This window comes from Malaclemys terrapin, chromosome 20, assembly GCF_027887155.1.
Source record: "Malaclemys terrapin pileata isolate rMalTer1 chromosome 20, rMalTer1.hap1, whole genome shotgun sequence".
Lineage (NCBI taxonomy): Eukaryota > Metazoa > Chordata > Testudines > Emydidae > Malaclemys > Malaclemys terrapin.
The window spans coordinates 14,280,345-14,304,296 of NC_071524.1; the positions used below are offsets into that span (position 1 = coordinate 14,280,345).

Here is a 23,952-nt window from a genome sequence, read left to right on the forward strand (position 1 = left end):
TATATCGATCTTATTTAACCTGTTTTTTCCCCTATTTTGGCTCACACTTTTTCCCTTTTGTTGTTACCATTAATTGTGTTACGTATCTGGTCACAAATTAACCTTTTCAGAGGCCACTGAAGCAGAAGAGGCATAAATGCCTCCGCCTTCCTGAGGTCACCTGGTATTAGTTCTCCTTCCCAGCTAAGGAGAGGGCCTCCACTTTCCTTCACCTTTCTCTTGCTCCTGAAGTAATCATACAACCTCTTCTTATTGCCTTTTATGTTGCTTGCTAAATGTAGCTCATTTTGTGCCTTAGCCTTTCTGGTTTTGTCCCTACATGCTCATGCTATTCCTTTGTCCTCCTCCTTAGCCGCTGGTTCATGTTTCCACTCTTTATATACAGACAGAGAGCCATGGGGTGGGGGGAATCCCTACTCACCACATTCTCCTGGGTCTGGACATACACAGAGAGGGGGCGTGGCAGAAAGAGAGGGGGCGTGGCAGAAAGAGAGGGGGCGTGGCAGAAAGAGAGGGGGCGTGGCAGAAAGAGAGGGGGCGTGGCCTCTATTCACCACGTTCTCCTGGATCTGGCTGTTGGACACGGAGATCCTGAGCGATGCCTGCCCTGGGAAGGGAAAAGGGGCCTTTGATTAGGAGCTGGCACCAGACAGGCCTGGCCTGAGCCAATCACGATTCCCCACCCCCCATATACTGTGTCCAGGGCATGAAATCCTACATGGGGAACGGCGTGTCAAGTCCCCACCCCTTTCCCAGCTCTTAACCCTGATCCCCAGGGAACTGCAGCATCTGAGGACTGAGCTCCTCCCAGCCACGCGGACGCCAAGCTCCAACCCCAGGACCGGCTCAGTGTTCCCCAGGTGAGATCGGCATCGCCCCCTGCAGGGCAATCACCTCCCACACTTGGGACACTGCCTGGCTAGGCCCAGAAGGGTCTGACAGGATGCTGGTGCTTCGGGCTGGGCTCCCAGACGATCCAAACAGGGACCAGCCTGCATTGGGAGCACTGCAGGGAGCGGTGATGGTGACCCGATAGGTGATGCTCTTTAGGACCCCGATGTCCCAGTGTGGCACTAGGGGGCGCTGTGCTGCAGGGAGCGGGGTATGGGCTCAGTAGGGGGCGCTCTCCCCTCGCAGTCAGCGCTGGCCCCAACAACCCAACACGGTGCTAGGGGGCGCTGTGCTGCAGGGAGCGGGGGAGGGGCCCCGCTCTCCCCACTGCCCTGGAGCCCAGCCCAGGCCTCGGGGCTCTCACTCACTCTGGGGGGCCTGGCCCTGAGGATTGGGAGCGTCTTGCAGAATGACGGGCATGAGGGCCTGGCGGATGGCGCTCTCCCAGGCCATGGCCACTTCCAGCCCGACCCCGCTGTGCTGCTGGCTGGCGGTGGACGGGGCGGGGGCGCAGTTCTCCCCGACATAGTAGGTGGCGTTGGCCGTGACGATCTCGAAGCAGTGCGGGTTGCCGCCCGGCGGCACCAGAGCGAAGGTCTGGGCCGGCTCCACCGCCAGGATCTCAGACAGCGGGATTTCCTGCAACGGGAACCCACCCGCAAGCTCAGGGACCAAATGCAGAGTAGCTCGGCCCAGCCTGGCTTCTGGGCCCTTTGATTTCCCTCCAAATTTTCAGGGTCCCCCCCCACCCCACCCATTTCCCTCATTTTCTCTTCCCCAAACACACACCGTTTTTTTGTTAAAAAAAAAAAAGGAGTTCTTTCTTTTTTCCGCCCCCCCGCCACCCCAGTGGAAAATAAAGGAAATATTTTTGTAAAAGGTTTTAAAAACCTGAGAGAAATTCAGACATTTGAAAATATTTCCCCCCAAAACTTTTCAAGTGGAAAGGAGGAAAAGAGTGGAATCTCTTCCCTCCTCTCCCCCCACAACACACACTTTCACGTCCCACCAACTTTTTCCAAGGGGAAGAAAACGAAGGGGCAGTGGAACTCAAGAGACGGTGGGAATTCGACATCACTTCAACATACAAAAAAAAAAGCGGGTGCCTTTTTGCTGAGAATTTCCATTAAAAAAAAAAATCCTCAACAATTAAAAACTTTTTCCCTTTTTTGGTGCCAAAAATGTCTTTTGACGGAAAAAGGACTTTTTTGTCCAAAGATTTTTGAGCAGCCTGAGTCATCAGTGTGGGGCCGCTGACACAAAGGGTGTGGTGACAACACACACACACAAACACACTCACTCACACACACAGCCAGGAGTTACAGCGTGAAACTCAATGGAGGAGCCGGAGAACCTGATCAGCCAGGCTGGGGAAACATCTCCCCAAGGGAAGGGCTGGGGACACTGAAACCTACGAACCCTGGGATACAGTCTGTCAGGGACAATTCCCCCACCTCCCTAGGAGGAACAGACAGTCGGGGATGACTCTGCCTTGGGTGGAGATGGGCTTGGTGGGCCCTGAGGGGCATCTCCATCTCTGCTGGGGAAACGGACCATCAGGAACAATTCCTGCACCCCGCGGGGCTGGGGGACGGGCTAGGTGGGCTCTGACAGGTTGCTCTTCCCCTGTGACTCCCATACCAGGCAGGTCCCGCGGAGGCCAAGCCCCAGGCCAGGGCAAAGGGCGCTTACCTTGTAATAGCGGCTGGAGGTGTTGTTCTGGAAGAGCGTGATGCACTTGCAGTCCAGCCGCCAGTAATGACGCTTCCTCTGGGGAGGGGAAAGAAACAAACTTAGTTCCCATGGGGGTGTCTACCACTGCGTGGGGCTGGCGGCTCGGCCCTAGGCAGATGGTCACAGCCCAGCATGGGTGGGGGGGGGAGCGGGGTCCCCCTCAGTCCATCTCTACTCCTGCCCGGCATCATGGTCCTGAACCAGCCAAGAGTCGCTTAACTAAAGTACGTTACACACAACTAGCAGCTCAACAGTCTAATATGGTTTAACATCCCATTCCATCTCCCTTCCGACCACATGCACTATTCGCACCATCACGCTGTCTGTGCCATTCACAGCGGCTAAGTTTGTCACGTCTCTCTGACTCCTGCTGGTTTTCTAGTTACACGACCCAAACGCGGAACGACTCGGCCATCGGGCTGGCCAGCAGTTGCAAGGACGGACCGTGGTCGATTTGGAAACCTTGGGGAGTCGTCGTCTTGTCCTGCAGCCGCCATCCGCAGAGTTTGCTCTTGCTGAGGAACAAACTATCGGTGTTGTCGGTGTCTGCTGACGTCTCCACCGTCGGTGTCGATCACGTATGACCTGAGCACTGAATTCTTTTTCTTTATGGCAGCTGGAGATGTCCATCCTTCTTCTCTACCCAACTGGACATGAACACGGACACCAGGTTCTAGAGCGGGCAGGTCTCTAACTGAGTGACGTCTGTTATAAAAGTTTCAGAGGGGTAGCCGTGTTAGCAAAAACAACGAGGAGTCCTTGCGGCACCTTAGAGACTAACAAATTTATTTGGGGATAAGCTTTCATGGGCTGGAACCCACTTCATCAGATGCATGGAGTGGAAAATACAGGAGCAGGTATAAATACATGAAAGGATGGGAGTTGCCTTTACCAAGTGTGAGGTCAGTTAAGGAGACAGTTCACTTAACAGCAGGATACCAAGGGAGGAAAATAACTTTTGTGGTAATGTAGCACAAGGGGACGAGAGCAGAGGAAGCGTTGTTCTAAGTCAGCCATAAAAATGTTGGCAATGTAGTTCCTGAGGAAACTATAATCCTTTGGCGATCTTCCAAAAAACACCATCCTAGCCACTATGGATGTAGGAGCTCTCTACATGAACGTTCCACACAAAGATGGACTACAAGCCATCAGGAATAGCATCCCGGATACCATCACAGCAAACCTGGTGGCTGAACTTTGTCGTCACCCACAACTATTTCAGATCTGGGGACAATTTATACCTTCAAGCCAGTGGGACTGCTATGGGTACCCGCATGGCCACTCAGTACGTCAACATTTTTATGGCTGACTTAGAACAACGCTTCCTCAGCTCTCGTCCCCTCATGCCCCTACTCTACTTGCGCTACATTGATGACATCTTCATCATCTGGACCCATGGAAAAGAAGCCCTTGAGGAATTCCACCAGGATTTCAACAATTTCCATCCCACCATCAACCTCAGCCTGGACCAGTCCACACAAGAGGTCCACTTCCTAGACACTACAGTGCTAATAAGCGATGGTCACATAAACACCACCCTATACCGGAAACCTACTGACTGCTATACTTACCTACATGCCTCCAGCTTCCATCCAGCACACACCACACAATCCATTGTCTACAGCCAAGATCTAAGATACAACTGCATTTGCTCCGATCCCTCAGATAGAGACAAACACCTACAGGATCTCTATCATGCATTCTTAAAACTACAATACCCACCTGGTGAAGTGAAGAAACAGATTGACAGAGCCAGAAGGGAACCTAGAAGTCACCTACTACAAGACAGGTCCAACAAAGAAAGTAACAGAACGCCACTAGCCATCATCACAGCCCCCAACTAAAACCTCTCCAGCGCATCAAGGATCTACAACCTATCCTGAAGGATGATCCCTCACTCTCACAGACCTTGGGAGACAGACCAGTCCTCACTTACAGACAGCCCCCCAACCTGAAGCAAATACTCACCAGCAACTACACGCCACACAACAAAAACACCAACCCAGGAACCAAACCCTGCAACAAACCCCAGTGCCAACTCTGTCCACATATCTATTCAAGGGACACCATCATAGGACCTAATCACATCAGCCACACCATCAGGGGCTCGTTCACCTGCACATCTACCAATGTGATATATGCCATCATGTGCCAGCAATGCCCCTCTGCCATGTACATTGGCCAAACCAGACAGTCTCTACGCAAAAGAATAAATGGACACAAATCTGACATCCAGAATCATAACATGCAAAAACCAGTAGGAGAACACTTCAATCTCTCTGGTCACTCAATAACAGACCTAAAAGTGGCAATTCCTCAACAAAAAAACTGCAAAAACGGACTCCAAACTGTAGAACTGGAATTAATTTGCAAACTGGACACCATCAGATTAGGCCTGAATAAAGACTGGGAATGGTTGGGTCATTACAAAACCTAAACCTAATTTCCCCAATACTAATTTCCCCTACTAATTTCACCTTCTTGTCAACGGTCTGAAATGGGCCACTCTCATTACCACTTCAAAAGTTATTTTTCCTCCCTTGGTATCCTGCTGTTAAGTGAATTGTCTCGTTAAACTGACCTCACACTTGGTAAAGGCAACTCCCATCCTTTCACGTATTTATACCTGCTCCTGTATTTTCCATTCCATGCATCTGATGAAGTGGGTTTTAGCCCAGAAAAGCTTATGACCAAATAAATTTGTTAGTCTCTAAGGTGCCACAAGGACTCCTCGTTGTTTTTGTCATAAAAGTATTCATTAGCTCTTTTAGCCTTCTTGTGAGATTTGGCTATTCTCTTCACGACGGGGCAATTTGGAGATGGGCTATTTTCCAAAGTTGGAACAGTAGCTCTGAGTTGTCTTCCCATCTGGAGTTGCGCCGGATTGTATCCAGTAGTTGCTGTTGGTGTTGATCTGTAACTCAGAAGAGCAAGGAATGGATCGTCCTGCAGTAGGATTTCCTTGGCTGTCTGCCCAGCTCTCTCAGCCTCTCCATCGCTTGTGGGTAATGTGGGCTGCTGGGAATATGATCAAAATCATATTTCGTGCGAAAAATTTAAATTCTGCTGCGGCGCTTTGTGGTTTGTTGTCCATCGCTGGTTGTTTTGAATGCCAAAGGGAGCGAACAGGCACATCAGTTTCTCGATAACACTGCGACATGTTATATCTTTCAAGTACGTTATCTCTATATACCTGGAAAAACAGCCCACAACAACCACAAAATGTTATCCTCTGAATTTACATAAGTCTGCTGCTAATCTCTTCCATGGTCTGTCTGGTAGAGGTGTTGGTACACAGTATGGTTCAGCATTGTCTCTTACAGTGATTTGTACTGGATCTCCTTTCAAAAGCCCAATATCATCAAATCCTCCGTCGAGTTCTTCCACCCTCCTCGCTGGGCCCATCATAGCTAGAGTGACCAGATAGCAAGTGTGAAAAATCGGGACAGGAGGTGGGGGGGTAATAGGCACCTGTATAAGAAAAATCCCCAAATATCAGGACTGTCCCTATAAAATTGGGACATCAGGGCTGCCACGCTGCGGCTGGGTCTTTGATTCTTTGATCTCACTCTGAATGTAAAGTTCTTGTCTCTGTAAGTTGTTTCTGTGGTGAACTGGCCCCTGCAGTTCAGAGCTGCATCAGGTGACTTCGGCTCTGGGAGAAGTCAAAGGTGATTGTAAGTCCCTTCTGAGATGACTGTGACGTCAACTCCTGAGTCAATTTAAAGTCAATAGTCTTGCCACGAGTATTCAATTTCATTCTCCAGGCAGGCTCTACGTCATCACGAGTGATAGATCCCAGAAGCCATGTTTCTTGATGGTCTGTAATACAAGTCAAATCCGAGACTGGGGGCAGGGATAGTTCAGTGGTTTGAGCATTGGCCTGCTAAACCCAGCGTTGTGAGTTCAATCCTTGAGGAGGCCATTTAGGGATTTGGGAATTTAGTTGGGGATTGATCCTGCTTTGAGCAGGGGGTTGGACTAGATGACCTCCTGAGGTCCCTTCCAACCCTGATCTTCTATGATTCTATGACTGCTTTGGTGCTGCAAACAGCTGCAAAATGTCCCTATTTGGTGCAATTATTACACCATGCACCTCTAGCTGGACATGCATCATCTCAGTGCAGACCAAGCCAAAGCTACTTTTAGGTGTTTCAAGTTGCTCCTGCCTTTTGTTCTGATGTGTGACTAATTCTGACTGTTTTGCTCTCTGGATAGCTGCGGCTAGGGTTAAATCTCTCCTCAATCGTAGCTGCTGGGAAAGATTTTTATCGGTTCACCCAACAACAAGCCTGTCTTTGATATTTTCATGTTTTGCATTCCCAGAAACGCAGTTTTCAGCCAATGCATGCAGAGCTCTTAAAAAAACTTTCAACATCTTCCTGTGGTTCTTAAATTCTCCAGTGGAAACATACTCTTTCATACATCACTTTTCTCTGAGGTATCCAGCATGCATCAAACACAGCCAGAACCTTTCCACCATCATCTCTGTGACTGGCTTCACTAAAGTCAAAGGATTTAAAGACATGCTCTGCCTGCTTCCCCGTAGCACACATTAAAGACGGTAGCTGGATATCTCCAGTTTCTTTTTGGAGCTTGGCAGCAATGCGAGATCTTGTAAAATCTTAGAATCATAGAATATCAGGGTTGGAAGAGACCTCAGGAGGTTCTAGTCCAACCCCCTGCTCAAAGCAGGACCAACACCAGCTAAATCATCCCAGCCAGGGCTTTGTCAAGCAGGGCCTTAAAAACCTCTAAGGAAGGAGATTCCACCACCTCCCTAGGTAACCCATTCCAGTGCTTCACCACCCTCCTAGTGAAATAGTGTTTCCTAATATCCAACCTAGACCTCCCCCACTGCAACTTGAGACCGTTGCTCCTTGTTCTGTCATCTGCCACCACTGAGAACAGCCGAGCTCCAACCCCTTTGGAACCCCCCTTCAGGTAGTTGAAGGCTGCTATCAAATCCCCCCTCACTCTTCTCTTCTGCAGACTAAACATCCCAGTTCCCTCAGCCTCTCCTCATAAGTCATGTGCCCCAGCCCCCTCATCGTTTTCGTTGCCCTCCGCTGGACTCTCTCCAATTTGTCCACATCCCTTCTGTAGTGGAGGGGGGGGGGGGGGACCAGTTGTTTCCAGTCTCTCCAGTGTGAAGGTTTGTCAAAGATAAAGTTCTGTGGGGCTTTGAAAAGGGGCATGTTGATGAGATGGCTGCTGATTCTTCTGTTTCTGTTCTTAGTTCCACTCCTGGCACCTCCTCATCCTCCGGTACCAGACCTGGCCGGGCTACGGAGCTCACTTACCCACCCCGGCTGCGTCCATCGGGGACAGCTGAGGTTAGCTTAAATAGGATATTTTACTCACCGCACCACCTGGTGGCGGTGCAGTATAATACAGTTTAGCGTCCCATTCCCGCCAATTCTTGAGCCTGGCTTCCCCGGAGGAACTGGGCCCCACTCACCAGGGTGTCTTTGCTGCTACAGTGAACCACCCAGCCTTCCTTCAGCGCCGTGCTCGACCTCCGGGTCGTGTGCCTCACCGACTGCACCACCCGCATCAGCGGGATGTAGCCCATGGAGCTGGGGGCGGGGGAGAACGACCGGACACGTTAGCTGCGGGGGTTGGGGGAGTGGAGGCAGGGAACCTCGGGGCTGGGGCTGGGGGTCAGGACTGAGGGGGAAGGACAGCGCTGTGGGAACCGGGAGGAACCCAGAGCTGGGGGGGGGCTGTGGGTCAGGACTGAGAGGTAAGGGCAGCGCTGTGGCGGGGGGAGCCCAGAGCTGGGGGGGGCTGTGGGTCAGGACTGAGGGTCATCAGAGCTGGGGGGGGGACAGGAAATCCCAGGGAAGGTCCCCCAGACCCAGAGGTGAAGTGGTCAGGGGACATTTGCTCCCCACACCAGGAAACACAGCTGCCAGCTCTTGGTAGCCTGAAGCCAGGGGGACTCTGGCCTAGGCTTCTGGGGAGGGAGGGGCAGGGCAGGGGCAATTCAGGGGGGCAGGGCTGTACCCCTGGGATTTGCTGGCGTCGTCCCCTCCGCAGAGCTCATTCTCAGAGTGGGAGCCGGGGATGATGCCCGAGTCGTCCGATTCGTCCATCAGCGAGTTCTTGTCGGCATCGCTCAGATCGCTGGCATCTTCCATGGGCACGTCTGGGGGGGAAGACCAGAATCCGTGGGAACGGCACCGGGGGAAGGGGAGGCCCTGCCGGTGCCAGGCTGCAGCCCCGGGTGTCCAGAACTGCCCCCCAGGACCCTGCCACGCTGGGATCCCAGCCCTTGGGCGGGCAAGGGACGAAGGAGACTCGTCTTGCAGCCCACACGCTGTATGAGCCAGGGCTAGGGCTCGATCCCCACCCCCAGTCCCGTCCCCCTCCCCAGCCCCTGGGCAGTAGCGCCAAGACACCACCATCCCCTCCGCCCACGCACGACTGCCACTCACCCCCGCCGTTGAAGAGCGTCTCGCCCAGGCAGTCATTGGGCACCCGGGTGGCACAGCGCTTGTGGCAGTTAAACTTGCAGTCTGAAAGAGGGGTGAGCGTCAGGGGGGTGCCAACATGGGGGTCTCTGGCCCTGTCTCTCCACCGTCCCGCCCCCCTTCCCAAAATATCCTGCAGTACCCCACAGTCTCACCAGGGGGCGCTGTGCAGCAGCAGGGACAGTGCCCCCACCCTCCCGGGGAGATGGCAGAACAAGACACAAACCCCCTCCCCGACTCCTTGCACCAGCCAGGCTGCGAGCCCCAGGGTCTCAGCCAAGCCCCACCAGCCGTGTCCATTCCTGTCCCTCCTGAAATCTCCCCCTCCTGTAGGTGATGGCTTCTCCTCCACTTCCCATCCCCTCATTGTTGTATGCTGTTGCTGTTCTCTGTCAGACAGCTGCCACGTCCCACCCCAGGAGTAGCTGCCTGTACAGGGCCTGGCACAAGGGGGTCCTGGTCTATGACAGGAGCCCCTTGGAACTACCATAATATACCTAATAAATAAGAATCAATTTCAGAGCTGGGTGGAGCCATTTCTGTTCTATAGCCAGTCTCCTGGCAACCCTGCCACCCGAGATCAGACCCCATGGGCACATCTAGCCTGGTGTCCCACCTCTCAACAGCAGCCAATTAAGAAAGCTTCAAAGGAAAGCACATTCACTCCTCCCTTTTAGGGGTGGGTGTGGAGCGGGTGGGCAGAATCTCCTTCCTGTCCCCTCTGATACTTATCCCAGGCCCTGAAGCATGAGAGTGGAAGCCCTTTCCCATAGAAATATCCAGCCCCTTCTTACATCCAGCTGCACCACTGGACCTTCCAGTGGCTGGGAGTTCCACCGGCCATGTGCACCCAGCGCTCCCCTCTCCTTACCTTGGCCCTTCTTGGAGAATGGCAGATTCCCACCTGACCCCCGCTCTCCCTTCCCCACTCACCTTTGCACTGCAGGCCCTGGCGGAAGAGTCCCTTGAGCAGCTTCTTGCAGAACTGGCAGACGGTGGGGCGGGTGTACGAGTGGATGAGGAAGGTGTGGGGCACCTTGACCTTGGACAGGAACAGCTTGTCCAGCTCGATGGGGCGCCCGATGTAGGAGGTGCTGGTGAGCCGACGGGGCAAGGTCTCCATGGAGCTCCGGCTCTGCAGGGGGAGTGGGGGAGAGTGGGCATTATAACCCATGGAGGCAAGAGCTCCGTGCCCCAGAGCGCAGGCCCCGTGCCCTGCCCTCTACCAGCCACGGGGGAGGGGGAGTCACGTTCCATGGCCAACCCAGCGCTGCAGCAGCCACAGAGGGGGCCAGTTAGCGCCGCCATGGGGCGGGGCGGTGGGACGTCCAGCTGGGGACCCAGTACATTGAGAGCTGGGTCGAGACCTGATCTTGTGACACCCAGGGGCTGCCCATCCACCCCCACCCCCACTCTTCCTGGGGCATGACCCTTGGTCACGGCCAGCCACGGCTCTAAACTACCCAGCAGTAGTGAGGATGGACCCCAGACCGCTCCCATCCCCAGCACCCAGACCCTGCCCCTCCAGCCTGAGAAGAATCTCCCTGAGCCGGGCAGTATAGGGGGCCTGACACACAGCTCAGGTGGCCACGATGCACGGCCAGCGCCATATCCGGGGTTGGCCCGCGATGCAGAGCCGAGCGGTCCCCATCCCCACCCTGCGGGGACTCTTACCAGCTCGTCGGAGGCACAGGGCAGGGACTCGGAGGTGGCGAGACGCAGGGACTGCGAGGTGGCCAGCGAGGTGGCCGAGAGGCGGCGCTTACGGGCCCCGCTGCAGTTGTTGGGGATGTTGAAGGCGCAGCGCTTGTGGTAGTTCAGGCCACAACCTGCAATATGGAGGAGCCGCCTGTGTCACATTTCTGACCGGACGAGCGGCGGGAGGGCCCGGGGGTGGGGGAGTCCCAGTGTGGGATCAGGGCCCCATGGCGGGATCAGAGCCCCATGGCGCTGTCCGAAGACCAACGCAGTCCTCCCCCACAGAGGCTACGATCTAAGTGTAAGAGAGACAGACGGATGGGGAGGCAGGAGGCACCGCTCTGGGCAGCGGTCCCAGCGTGGATCCGGCTGAGACGCTGGTTTAACGGGACAGCTTGGAGCCCAGGTTAAGCATTAAGTTGGTTAATTACCTACATGCTAAATGACTCCGTCTCCGGCTGCGTCCCGAGGCTGGGACAGGACATGTGGCGAAGGGGCCACAGCCACGCGCCGGTGCCCCCAAGGTCAAAAGCAGAGCTCCCCAGTGCCAGGCACTCTGCCCCCCCCAACCCCGCAGGCCAGGCAGAGGTGACCTGGGGGGTGAAAAGCGATGCCAGCCCCCACCCTAGAGAGATCGCCCCCCAGGGGCATAGGGGTGCCCCCACCCTAGAGAGATTGCCCCCCCAGGGGCATAGGAGTGCCCCCACCCTATGTCTGCTCAGTCTGTGGGGCTTTGTGGACAATTTGGGTTGTTTCTCACCTACTGTTTTGTGCAGTGGGACCCCCTTCAAACTGGGCTGAGACCCCCCCCTTCAACTCATTACACACAAGGGTCACCGAACAGCCACTCCCCACCCCCCTGCGCCAGCCAGTCCCCCATCCTGGGGCCAGATCAGAGCCGGCATCGCCTACAGGGGAAAGGCCCCGTGTCCTATTCCCCACCCCCGTGAGTCAGCCAGACCCTTGGGCTCAGATGGGGAGACACCCCCACACCCTCCCCCTGGGCTCCGTACCGTCACACTTGAGGCCCTGGCGCACGAGGCCGAAGAGCATTTCCCCACAGTGGTCGCAGAAGGCCGGGGCGCGGTACGAATGCACGTTCAGGGCGTGCGGACGTATCCGGAAATCCTCAAAGGTGGCCGAGGCTGGCGGACAAGAGGGAGGGAGTTCAGGGAACGGCACGGCCCAGTCCAGACCCGCCGGCTGCCCCCGGGAGCGTGTGGGCCCGGCTGGATCCACTTCCCTGCGCCCACCTCCCCGTAACAATCCATAGCCAACACCCCGCTTTGGGCAGTGGCCGGACCCCCCTGTTGGTGCCAGGGGCGCCCCCTGCTGGCGAGAAGGGATTCTCTAACACAGGGGGGCCGCTGGCACAGATTGGGCGGGCGCGGGGCAGGATTTCCTGTGGGGGGTGGCGGTGGGGGAAACGTCATCACCGCGGGCCTCGGAGCTGCCGCGCCCCTGCCCTTCCCCCCACCAGGTCTCGTGCCAGGGAGCCGGCCCCCAAACCACTTCCTGCCGGGGCGCGCGCGGGCGGCCCTGACTCAAAACAGCACCTGGGCACCGGCAGGAGCGAAAGCAGCCGTGGGCGGGGAGCAGCGGAGGAGAGCGATGGCGCCAGGGAGCCAGGGCACGGCCCACAGCCGTGCATGGGGAAGCTCCCCACCCACCCACAGCCCTGGAGTGACTACGCCGTGATGGGTACCCGGGTACCTGACGCTATATCCCAGCCTCTTCCCAGAGGCACCAAGACACGTCCTGTCCCCCTGCCATCTCCCAGCACCCCGTGGCACTGTGTCCCGTCCTCTCCAGCCATGACGCATCCCAAACCAGGCCCTGCCTGTCGTATGGCAACGTGCCAAGGGGCAGCATCGTGCCGGTGTAGCATCCGCTTCGCCAGCCCCGGGGGCGGCCCCATTCTGCCCCACCCAGCCCTCAGCGCCCCATCGGTCCGCCCAGCCTTCTGCCAACACAGGGCAAGCAACGCAGCCACCGCCACCGAGTCAGGATCGGCTGTCGCGCGCTGGGGAACAAGCTGGCAATGCCCTCACAGCGCCACCAGGACAGGGTCAGCAGCTGGACAACCTACGGCGCTGGCAGGTGCGAGCCAGTGCGGAGCGGGCTGCGTGGGAAGAGCTCGGATGGGCTAGTGAGCGTCTAGGAAAGGATGGCAAGTGTGCTGTGGTGTCACACACACAGAGCAGGGCTCATCCTGTCCAGCAGGAGGCAGCAGAGAGAGAGAGAGACACACACACACACACACACACACACAGAGCAGGGCTCATCCCCTCCAGCAGGGGGCGGCAGGGACACACACACACATAGAGCAGGGCTCATCCTGTCCAGCAGGGGGCAGCAGGGACGGACACACACACACACACACATAGTGGGACTCATCCCCTCCAGCAGGGGGCGGCAGGGACACACACACACACACACACACACACAGAGCAGGGCTCATCCTGTCCAGCAGGGGGCAGCAGGGACAGACACACACACACACACAGAGCAGGGCCCAACCCCTCCAACAGGGGGCAGAAGGCGTGTAGAGACCCACACAGCCCTTTTTCTCTCTCTCCCTCATCCACACACCCGCGCGTGTTACCTGAGAGCACCACCTCCACCAAGTCCCCCTCCTGGATGTCTCCGGCCACCCGCACCAGCTGCAGGATGTTGGCGGACGACAGGTCATGTTTGAAGAGCAGGATCTTGTCATAGAGCCCATAGAAGCCGCACTCTGGGAACTGTGAGGACAGACAAACAGACAGAGAGACATGGGACGGGGAGGTCATGGCTCAGTGCTGGGGGACACAGCAGAGCCATGTGGTAAATACCCTGCGGAGGCAATTCTTAATTTAGCCCTACGTGGTGCACAGGATCCGGTCCAAGAGGCAAATACAGCTGAACCACTCGGTGATAGAGACCATATGGCGATTAAATTTAACATCAATGTAGGGAGGGAAACACCTAAGAAACCCACCACAGCAGCATTTAACTACAAAAAGGGGGAACTACACTAAAACGAGGAGGCTAATTAAATACATATTAAAAGGAACAGTCATAAGGGTGAAATGCCTGCAAGCTGCATGGAAACTTTTTGAAAACACCATAACAGAGGCTCAAACTAAATTTATGCACACACCCACACACCCCAAAAAAACCCAGTACAAGGATGCAAAAAATGTCATCACAGCAGAGTGAAATAGGCAGCTAGAGACAAAAAGACATCTTTTCAAAACGGGAAGTCAAATCCAACCGAGGAAAACAGAAAGGAGCATAAACTCTGGCAAGTCAAGTGTAAAAGTATAATTAGGCCGGCCAAGACAGAATTTGAAGAGCAACTATCAAAGGACTCAAAAACTAGCAGCAAAACTGTTTGTCAGTACATCAGAAGCAGGAAGTGGGCCGAACAATCAGTGGGGCCACTGGATAATCAAGGCGCTAAAGGAGCACTCAAGGAAGACAAAGGCATTGCAGAGAAGAAGCTAGGTGAATTCTTTGCATCGGTCTTCACTACAGAAGATGTGAGGGAGATTCCCACACCTGAGCCATTCTTTTTCAGCGACAAATCTGAGGAGTGGCCCTAGATTGAGATGTCAATAGAGGAGGTTTCAGAACAAACTGATAAATTAAACAGTAATAAGCCACCAGGACCAAGAGTTTTGAAGGGGCTCAAATATGAAATTGCAGAACAACTAACTATGGTAGGTAACCTATTGCTTAAATCAGCAGAGAGCTAATGTGACACCAAGGCGATTACAGGCCGGTTAAGTCTAACTTCAGGATCAGGCAAATTGATTGACACTAGAGTAAAGAACAGAATTATCAGACACACAGGTGAACACGATATGTTGGGAAGAGTCAACACGGCTTTTGTAACGGGAAATCACGCCTCACCAATCTATTAGAATTTTTTGAGGGTGTCAACAAACATGTAGACAAGAATGATCCAGTGGACACAGTGTACTTGGACTTTCACAAAGCCTTTGACTAGGTCCCTCACCAAAGGCTCTTAGGCAGTCATGGGATAAGAGTGAAGAGCCTCTCATGAATCAGTAACTGGGTAAAAGACAGGAAATAAAGGGTAGGAATAAACAGTCAGTTTTCACAGTAGAGAGATAAATAGCAGAGTCCTCCTAGGATCTGTATTGGGCTGTGCTGTTCAACATATTCCTAACTAATCTGGTAAAAGGGGTGATCAGTGAGGTGGCAAAGTTTGCAGACAATACAAAATTACTCAAAATAGCTAAGTCCATAGCAGACTGCAAAGAGGTACAAAGGGATCTCACCAAACTGGGTGACTGGGCAAGAAAATGACAGATGAAATTCAGTGTTGATAAATGCAGATAATAAGGCAGAGAACATTATAAGACCCCTATAGAAATCCATGGTACATCCATCCCTTGAATACTACATGCAGTTCTGGTCGTCCCATCTCAAAAAAAGAGATATGATTGGAAAAGGTACAAAGATGGGCAACAAAAAGGATTAAGTGTATGGAACAGCTTCCATATGAGGAGATTGGGACTGGTCAGCTTGGGAAAGAGATGACTACGGGGGATATGACAGAGGTCTATAAAATCATGAGTGGTGTGAAGAAAATGACTAGGGAAGTGTTATTTACCACTTCAGGTAACAAGACCCAGGGGGGTCACCCAATGAAATCAATAGGCAGCAGGTTTAAAACAAACGAAAGGAAGTGCTTCTTCACACAACGCACAGTCAACCTGTGGAACTCATTGCCAGGGGATTTTGTGAAGCCAAAAGTATAACTGGGTTAAAACAGAATGAGATCAGTTCCTGAAGGACAGATCCCTCCATGGCTATTAGCCAAGATGGTCAGGGATGCAACTCCATGCTGTTGGTGTCCCTAAATCTACTAGAAGCTGAAACTGGACAACAAGGGATGGATCACTTGATGATGACCTGTTCTGTTCATTCCCTCTGAAGCACCTGGCATTGGCCACTGTCGGAAGACAGGACACTGGGCTAGATGGACCACTGGTCTGAACAAGGATGGCCGTTCTTATGTTCTTCAGAGCCCCTCCCGCAGATCACCAGACCTAACATCCAGCAGAAGGCGGCTCCCTATCCTGTTGGCTGGCAGGGAACACCCCAAGCCAGTGCGCCTCTGCATGGGGGCATATACAGCCCAACACCCCCCCACCCACAACTGAGCCAGAGGGGGCAGGGCCGGGAGCACCCAGCTAGTTAAGCAGCCAGGCCTGCATTCAGCAACCAAAGCACAGAGGTGGCAAGTGACTTACCCAAGATCAAACAGCGAATCAATGACAGAGCTCAAAATAGAACCCAGGAGTCCTGACTCCCAGCCCTGCCCCCCCATCCAACCATTGGCCCCCACTCCTCTCTCAGAGCTGGGGACAGAACCCAGGAGTCCTGGCTCCCAGCCCGCCCTGCTCTAAGCGCTAGCTCACAGAAGTTGCAGCATCTGGTGGGGAGCAGGGGTTGCATTGTTGCGAACTTCTAGCTGCCCCCAGTACCTTCCATGATTGCTGAGCCCAGCCTGGACTTTGGGGGTCCCACCCAAGGTCAGGAGCTGGGGAGGAAAGACTGGGCCCGGCGACCCATTAGTGCATCTGCTCCGAGAGCTCCCCACCCAGATCCATCCCCAAGGCAACGCTGGTGCCAGGAGATGGGGCTGGCACATGGGGTGTTTAAGGGTCTGGAGGAGACAGAAAAGATCCCAGGCCAAAGGCCCCACAGCTGCCCCGATGGCTTCCTCCGGCCAGGAGGGGACGAGGGTCTGATGCACAGGTGCCTGGGGCAGCCTGCTAGGTGAGGACGTGTTTTCCCAGCAGGGCCCTGCTCTGCCGCAGACAGACTCCCTGGGCAACTCACGTCAGCTCCCCCGTGCCTCAGTTTCCCCCGCGGTACAGTGGGACTGGGTGCTCTGGCTCCCCCAGTATCAGCTGGCAGGGTGCCCCCCCACCCCCTCCATCTGATAACAGAGCCCACAAAGGCCAGCCAGGGCACAGGGGCTAACGCGCTCTCCCTCCAGCTGCTTATGCAAATCTGCAGGGTTATTTTTGGCTCTGAGATGGCCCCGGCGAGGAGCGATCTGGTTCCAGTTGATCTCCGGCCCCTTCCTTCCTTCCTCCCTCCTGCCCAAGCAGGGCCCGGCCCGTTCCACTCCATCGGCGCCAGGAGGAGGAGTCGCCTCACACCCCCACGGATGCACCCTGATCAGCCAACTTGCGAGCTCAGCTCAGGGGAGCAAGACACCTTTTCCCTCTCCAACACCAACACCCACCCCCACCCCACACACACGGGGACGGTTCTCTGAACCCAACTCCCCACTCCAGGACGGGTTCAGAGGTGCTGGGACCCGGATCAAACCACCCCGCTTCAGCTTTTGCAGAGAACCCAAAATGCCACCATGGCGATCCTGCAGAGACACCCCCCCACCCCCCAAAACCGCCCAGCTCGTTCTCATGACAAGCCAAGCGACAATAAAACCCCTCACTCACAGGGGGAGCTGTCCGGAGAGCTCAGCGCACATCCCCAAGGCTGGCAGGGACAGAACTAGGCCGGCTGCAGCGACAGGCAAATCGGAAAAGCAGGTTCCTCTCTTTGAGACCAGGAGGCCGAGACACAGACCGACCTGCGCTGAGATAGCCAGCCCCAGCGTGGGTGGATGGGCAGAGAGGGAGGTTGAAAGGTGGAGAGGAGGATAAAATGGAGAGACAGATGGACAGTGGATGGGTGGAAAGATGGACAGGAGGATAGATTGACAGACAGGGAGTGGATGAAGGATGGACAGATAGACAGGCAATGGACGGAAGGATGGACAGGAGGACAGACAGGGTACTGCAGATGGAAGGAGGGGAAGGGAGACAGACAACCCTTCCCTCAACCTCTTACCCTTCCAGACAAGCTCCGGACGAGGCCAGTGCCCGGGTGCGGGCAAGTGGGGGCACGGTATTACTGAGCAGAACACAGGGAATCTTGGGACGTGAAGTAGGAGCCACAGGGCTGGGATGGTGGGGGGGTGTAACCGTGATGTGCCCTGGGCTTAGGGGGTGACATGACTAAAGTCATGAAGGGCCAGGTGGGGAAGGGGCTGGGCGATGACCCGAGAGACCCCGGGTTCCGTTCCCAGCTCTGCAACAGCTCCTCTGTGCAACCTTGGACAAGTCACTTAGCTCCTCCATGCCTCGGTTTCCCCATCTATAACATGGGGTGGGGGGGGGGAACAGCACCACCCTGCCTCAGAGGGAGGGCTTATGAAGATAAATACACCCAAGAGTGTGTGGTGCCCAGATACCACTGGGCTGGGGGCCACCGAAGACAGGAAGGGAAGGCTGCCCCAGAGAGCTGGGGCCAAGAAGGGGAGGGGCTGGGGTCAGCTGCATCTCAAGCTGGGTTGAACAGGGCCAAGGCCTGGTTGGTTCTGGGCAGGGGGGAGGCAGCGGGGAGGCAAGGAGCCCACGAGGGACCTCAGGGAACGGGCTCATGCCCCAGCTCTGCGGCTGCAGCCGGCTGCCTGTTGTCAGGACGTGGTTAGAAGCAGGGCTCTTGGCCTGGGGCCCAGAGCATTCAGCGAAGGGCTGGGCGCAGGTGCCAACGCTGCACTCCCCCCGACCTCCCCCCGGTTCCTCCTCTGAGGAGCCAGGCTCCTCCATGCAGCAACAACAGCTCTGGCCTGGGTGACAGGGGCTGTGAGGAGCCACCACACAGGGAGGAAACTGAGGAACAGCAGAGGCCAAGTGCCTTGTCCAAGGATGCTGAGTTAGTCAGAAGCAGAGCTGGGGAAAGAACCCAGGAATTCCAGCCACCCTGCTCTAACCACTGAACCCCGCTCCCCTGCCAGAGCTGGGGAAAGAACCCAGGAGTCCTGGCTCCCAGAGCCCTTTTGCCTACTAAGGGTAACTCCCACCTAACAGGACGCCAAGTTCAAAGAGCCACGGGCTGCCCATAGATCCCAGGCTGCAGGGAGCGGCGCTGGTGGGTCAGTAGGAGGCGCACTTCCTCCCTAGTGAATCAGGGGGAGTTGAACAGCTGAACCCCCCGTAAACCAACGGTCCCACCCACTTGTGACTGTCAATGACTGTGAGCCGGGCTGCTAGACCCGTGCCGGCATCAGACCTAATCCGCCGTGGGGCCGGAACAATTGTCCAGCCTGAATCCTCCCTGTAGGGGTAAGGGGAGGAAGAGTTCTTCACTTCCCCACCCCACACGACTGGGCAGTGTCTCCATGGCACTCAGAGAGCTGCGTTCCTTCCATCCCAGAAGCAGAGGCATTTACAGAAATACATGCATTAAATATTGTGAGGAGTGCAGTACTGTGGTAATGAGGGCCACATTAGGACAGATGGATGGATACAAAATAGGGGTGGGTGGTGTTTGCATATAGATAGATAGATCATAGGGATAAAGTGTCCTATATACACACTGTATAAAAAAAAAAGGCCCCAAGAATCATGAGACTGTCTTAAAAAATCATGAGATTTTTTTTTAAATAATAGATTTGGGGTTATTCATTTGCCTTCTGATATCATAGAATCTCAGGGCCCATATTTTCAAGCTTTTGTCCACAACCACAAGAACTTACATTTTAAAACCAAAAAAATTTAAACTGAGATTCGCAGGTAATAACCTGACTCCTGCAGCTGGGGATTTATGGGGGGAGGGGGAACAAACCCAAAGTCTCACAAGATTGCCAATACAATGGCGAGAATTGTAAATTTATTTGGAATCATTTCTGGGTGAAGTGTGAGCAAAAGAGAAGATAATGAGTAGCTCTACTAATTATTTAGCTACATTAATACTATAGTAACCACTTAGAAGCTATATTAATTAGGTCTCACCCTGCTGGTAGGTCGAGTCTTTTACACTGCAAGCTCTCCGGGGCAGAGACTTGCTGTTTTTGCCATGTTTTGTACAGCACCTGACACAATGGGGCACAAACTAGACATCTCTACGTGCTACCACATTCTGTTCAATAATAATTATTTACTATTCCTGGGGACACTTGGCCTCTTTTGAGGCCTAAAATCTAAGGTTTGATATTTGTACAAACAGGATTTAAAAACAAACAAAAAAAAATACGGTAAGAAATGGTTTTGAGTATTACTGTTTTAAAAAGACACTTCACCTAGATCTGGATTTGTAGATCATATTTTCCAGTCCAAAAGGGTTAAAATCTAGCAGCCTGAAAGACCCTCCAGCCCTCACCTGTCATGACGCTTCACTCCCATTCCTGCTGTCTCATGTAACGTACAAAACCTGTAGCCTCCCAAGACTTTGGCCTCCCGACCTCACGACAGCAGCAAGGACAGAACCCCGGCCCCCTGCCCGGAAAGCCCAGCACCGCTGGAGAATCTCCATGAGCAGCGAGGCTATGACACATGAGTGAGCGGTTCTGACGCCGCCCAGCAGAGGGCAGCCATGCACAGGCACGCTGGGCCAGAGCGTTTTCCATGGGCAGGGCCCAGTCCCTGATAACATCGCAGGAATTCAAAGTCCTCCCCAGTTAGCTACAGATTCAAAGCTGGGAGACGAGGCCAGCGGGGCCTTGCTCCTCACAACGTGTCTGGTCTCTTGAAGGCCCCCCAAGAGCTCTTCTTTCTACCTTGGTTCAGTGCCCCCCACCCCAATAGGACCCAGCCTGTGGTAGATCAGCCAATGCCCAGGTGATCCTAATTATTAGGTGTATTATGGTAGCACCCAGTCACACATCAGGACCCCATTGTGCTAGAGGCTGTTTTACTCTGTATTGTATAACTATTAGATGTATTATGGTAGTATCTAGGTGCCCCACTCCTGGACCAGGACCTCATTGCGCTAGGCGCTGTACATTTTTATTGCTATTAGCTGTATTGCGGTAGTGCCTAAGAGCCCAGCCACAGCCCCGGCCCTCACTGTGTCTGTGCAGCGCTTGGCACAGGACAGACAGTCCCTGCTCCAAAATGCGGACAACTGATCGGGGGGGCGGGGAAGGGGGGGGACAGTACGTGCGCATGGTTCATGCCTTGTCCCTGGTAAGCTATGGGGAATCTCCTCCAAGCACCGAAATGCAGCCCCCTCTGGGGTGGAGCGTGGCAGCCCCCTAAGAGACAAAAGCAGCTGCAGCCTGGTGAATCCCCTCTTCACATCCCCTAGGGGCCTTCCCAAGGTTGCAGGGGGTGGATCCCAGCCCCCCTGTGATACCACACCCCAGTGCAAGCCTGGGGGAGCAGCCTGTCTCCCTCCCTCACTCCTCTGTCTCTGGAGGCAGGGAATGGATTTCCAGCTAGGGAGGCAGGTCTGGGGGGCAGAAGGTGTCTTGCGAGAGCAGGGGTGTGTGTGATTCTGATGCCCCATTCTGCTCCCCTTGTAGACCCACCAGAAGAAAAGACTTGGGGGGAGCGGTATTGCCAGGGGAAGTGGGAACAATCACACACACCCCAGTTACAAGGCTAGCTGGATCGCTCTAGGGCATCTCCAAAGAGCTAGGATGGTCAAACCCAGCCTTTTTCTCCTCCTCCTGGGCTGGCCAGCCAAGGGTTAATCCCTGAGTCACGCTTTCCCTTCTCCCAGCTGCTGCCAAAACTGTTACTGATCTGCAGGAAGCAGGCACATAACAGCAGGCAATAAACCCGAAGGGAGGGAGTTCTTCTCTGGGCCAGCTCATGCATCAGGGACCGGCCCTCTATTCAAGGCTAGATCAAGATCAGGGCAAGGCCTAGTAACCGGCACGCTCATATTTCTACGGGCCCTTGAGGATCCACAAAGCACCAAGCAAAATTTAAACATTGGCACTGAAATGCAGCCACCTTTGGGGTGGAGCACGGTGGATCTCTATACAGGGCTCCCACGCCCAGCACTGAAATGCAGCCACCTCTGGGGTGAGGCGCAGCAGCTCTTTAACAGCCACACAAACTCTCTATGGTTCAGAACGGAGGAAGTGAAGCATGAGCCAAACTGAAACTACAGGCAGGAATTTAAGGAAGTGGAAGACAATTACCCAGACTGGAATTTAGCCAGGAGACCTGAGCTAAGAGCCCTTCCCTTGTGAAAAGCAGCCGTGGGAGCTTTAATAACCACAAGCAATCATGGCCTTGCTTTTGCATTTCCTATAGCAGACAGCGCCTCCAGCAGCACCCTAACCCCTAGCACCAGGCTGGGGCTGATCCCTGCCTGGGGCCTCCAGGTGATGCCCCTATACTGCATCCAAGGGAGAGTGCCCCCTACAGACAGTAACACAACTCTTCAGTGGCACTGCGCATCCATGGATCTCAAAGCCCAGTAGAGTACAAGGAGAGCAGAGAGAGAGAGGACACGACTTGCCCAAGGCCTTACAGTCTCCTGTGCTGAATGCAAGGCCACATTAAACCCCAGAGCTGGGGGACAGAACCCAGGAGTCCTGACATCTAGCCCCTCCCCCCTGCTCTAACCACTAGCCTCCACTTCCCTCCCACAGCTGGGGATAGAACCCAGGAGTCCAGGCTCCCAATCCTGTTCCCACCCCCCCGCCAGTCACTGGATCAGTTCTGACGAATGGCGTCCGAGCCAGCCACTAAGTAGCTCCTTGCCCAGGCTCTGGGACAGGGTATAACTGGGGTCCAGCTAAGAGATCCAGCAGAGGGAGACGGGGCCCTTTCCCCAGACAGCGGGGGGGAGCGGGAGACTCATCCCCAGCCACTGGGGTCTCCCCTGCTTCCCAGCCCTGATGGCTCCCGTGCAGGGACTGCAGATTCAACTGGAAAGGTAACCCCAACAGCACGGAGTTTGGACCAGGGGCGGGGAGGGCATGAAATAGGTTCATGATGCATCCCTCTGCTCCCCTTCCCTTTAGGCCTCCACAGCCTGTGCCCCAAGATCCCAGGCGAAGGGGAGAAGGGCACCAGCACGGGGCGGGGGACGGGGGGACAGACGGATGGACGACATGTGTGGATATGTGAGGGGAGGTCAGTCCTGGAGCTCGTTACTGGGAATCAAGCAATCAAGGGTGTCCCTGAAACACGAACTGCAGAATCTTCATCACCCAGACCCAAACTCCCAGCACGGATACCCAGCCCTGAACTCCCAGACCTCCAAGCACCCAGACCAGACCCTGGCCCCACAGCTCCTTCCCTGTCACCCCCAGAACGCGGATGGAGAGGTCCCCTCAGGTCTGCCTCGTCCTACGAGCCTCCGTGAACCCAGCTGGGCCTCTGGGAGCTGGAAAACCTCATCCCTTTCCTGTCAGGCAAGGAGTCACGGGCAGAGTTTCCACTTGTTGGCTGAAGCCCTGCTGTTCTGGGGAGCGGGGGCCGGAGGACCCCCTTACCTGGGGGAGGACGAGGCACGCCGAACTCAGAGCTTAAACCTCAAAAGTTGCCATTTCCAACCAAATGAAACCCCCGCCCCGATGGGGGGAGTCAGGCAGAGATGGGACCCAGCCCCAACCCAGAGTCTGGCCCCACTATCCGGCTTCATTACCCTATCTACCCCCACACAGCTTCCCACCTCCCCTCTGCGCACCACTTCCTTCCCCATCGATCCCTGTCCCAGGCCTGCCTGTTCCTCCACCATGCACAGTACAGCATCAAAACACCACAACTGCAGTTAACCCTTCCCAGCCCACGCAGCTGATACAGGCAGGCTCCCAGACACACACCCATGTGGAGGCACGCAATTCCAGGCACACACATTAAGTCTTGATACAGAGGCACAGTCATGCAAATGCTCTTGCCACATGCACCACAATCATACCCACAACGTGCAATCGCACAGAGTCATACACACACACACCACGATCATACACACAACATGCAATCAGTCACACACTCACAATACAGATACGGAATCATGCAACACACAATCGCAGTCATGCACAGACCCCGCAATCATACCCACAACTTGCAATCGCAGTCACACACAGACCCCGCAATCATACCCACAACTTGCAATCGCAGTCACACACCACAATCATACCCACAACTTGCAATCGCAGTCACACACCACAATCATACACACACCACACAATCACATACACACAATATGCAATCACACATGGCCTCTCTCTCACACACACACACACACCAATTTAGAATCACAAACACACACACACACAGGACGATCTAGACACAATTAAACACACAGAGAGCGACAGAGCCTCTCCCGCCTCTTGGGCCCGGAGTTATCTGGTCCCTCCGGCAGCGCCTGCTCC

The 23,952-nt window shown here is 54.8% G+C and overlaps 1 protein-coding gene across 1 annotated transcript in view; it reads right to left on the minus strand.

Annotated features, from left to right (window-relative positions):
- Positions 1-23,952, minus strand: part of PRKD2 (protein kinase D2) — a 30,316-nt gene that overhangs the window by 5,795 nt on the left and 569 nt on the right. The window contains 10 exon segments of the mRNA XM_054010026.1: positions 555-607; positions 1,260-1,530; positions 2,584-2,661; positions 8,087-8,204; positions 8,635-8,776; positions 9,066-9,146; positions 10,035-10,236; positions 10,776-10,930; positions 11,813-11,944; positions 13,405-13,543. Of these exon segments, the coding sequence (XP_053866001.1) occupies positions 555-607; positions 1,260-1,530; positions 2,584-2,661; positions 8,087-8,204; positions 8,635-8,776; positions 9,066-9,146; positions 10,035-10,236; positions 10,776-10,930; positions 11,813-11,944; positions 13,405-13,543 (1,371 nt within the window).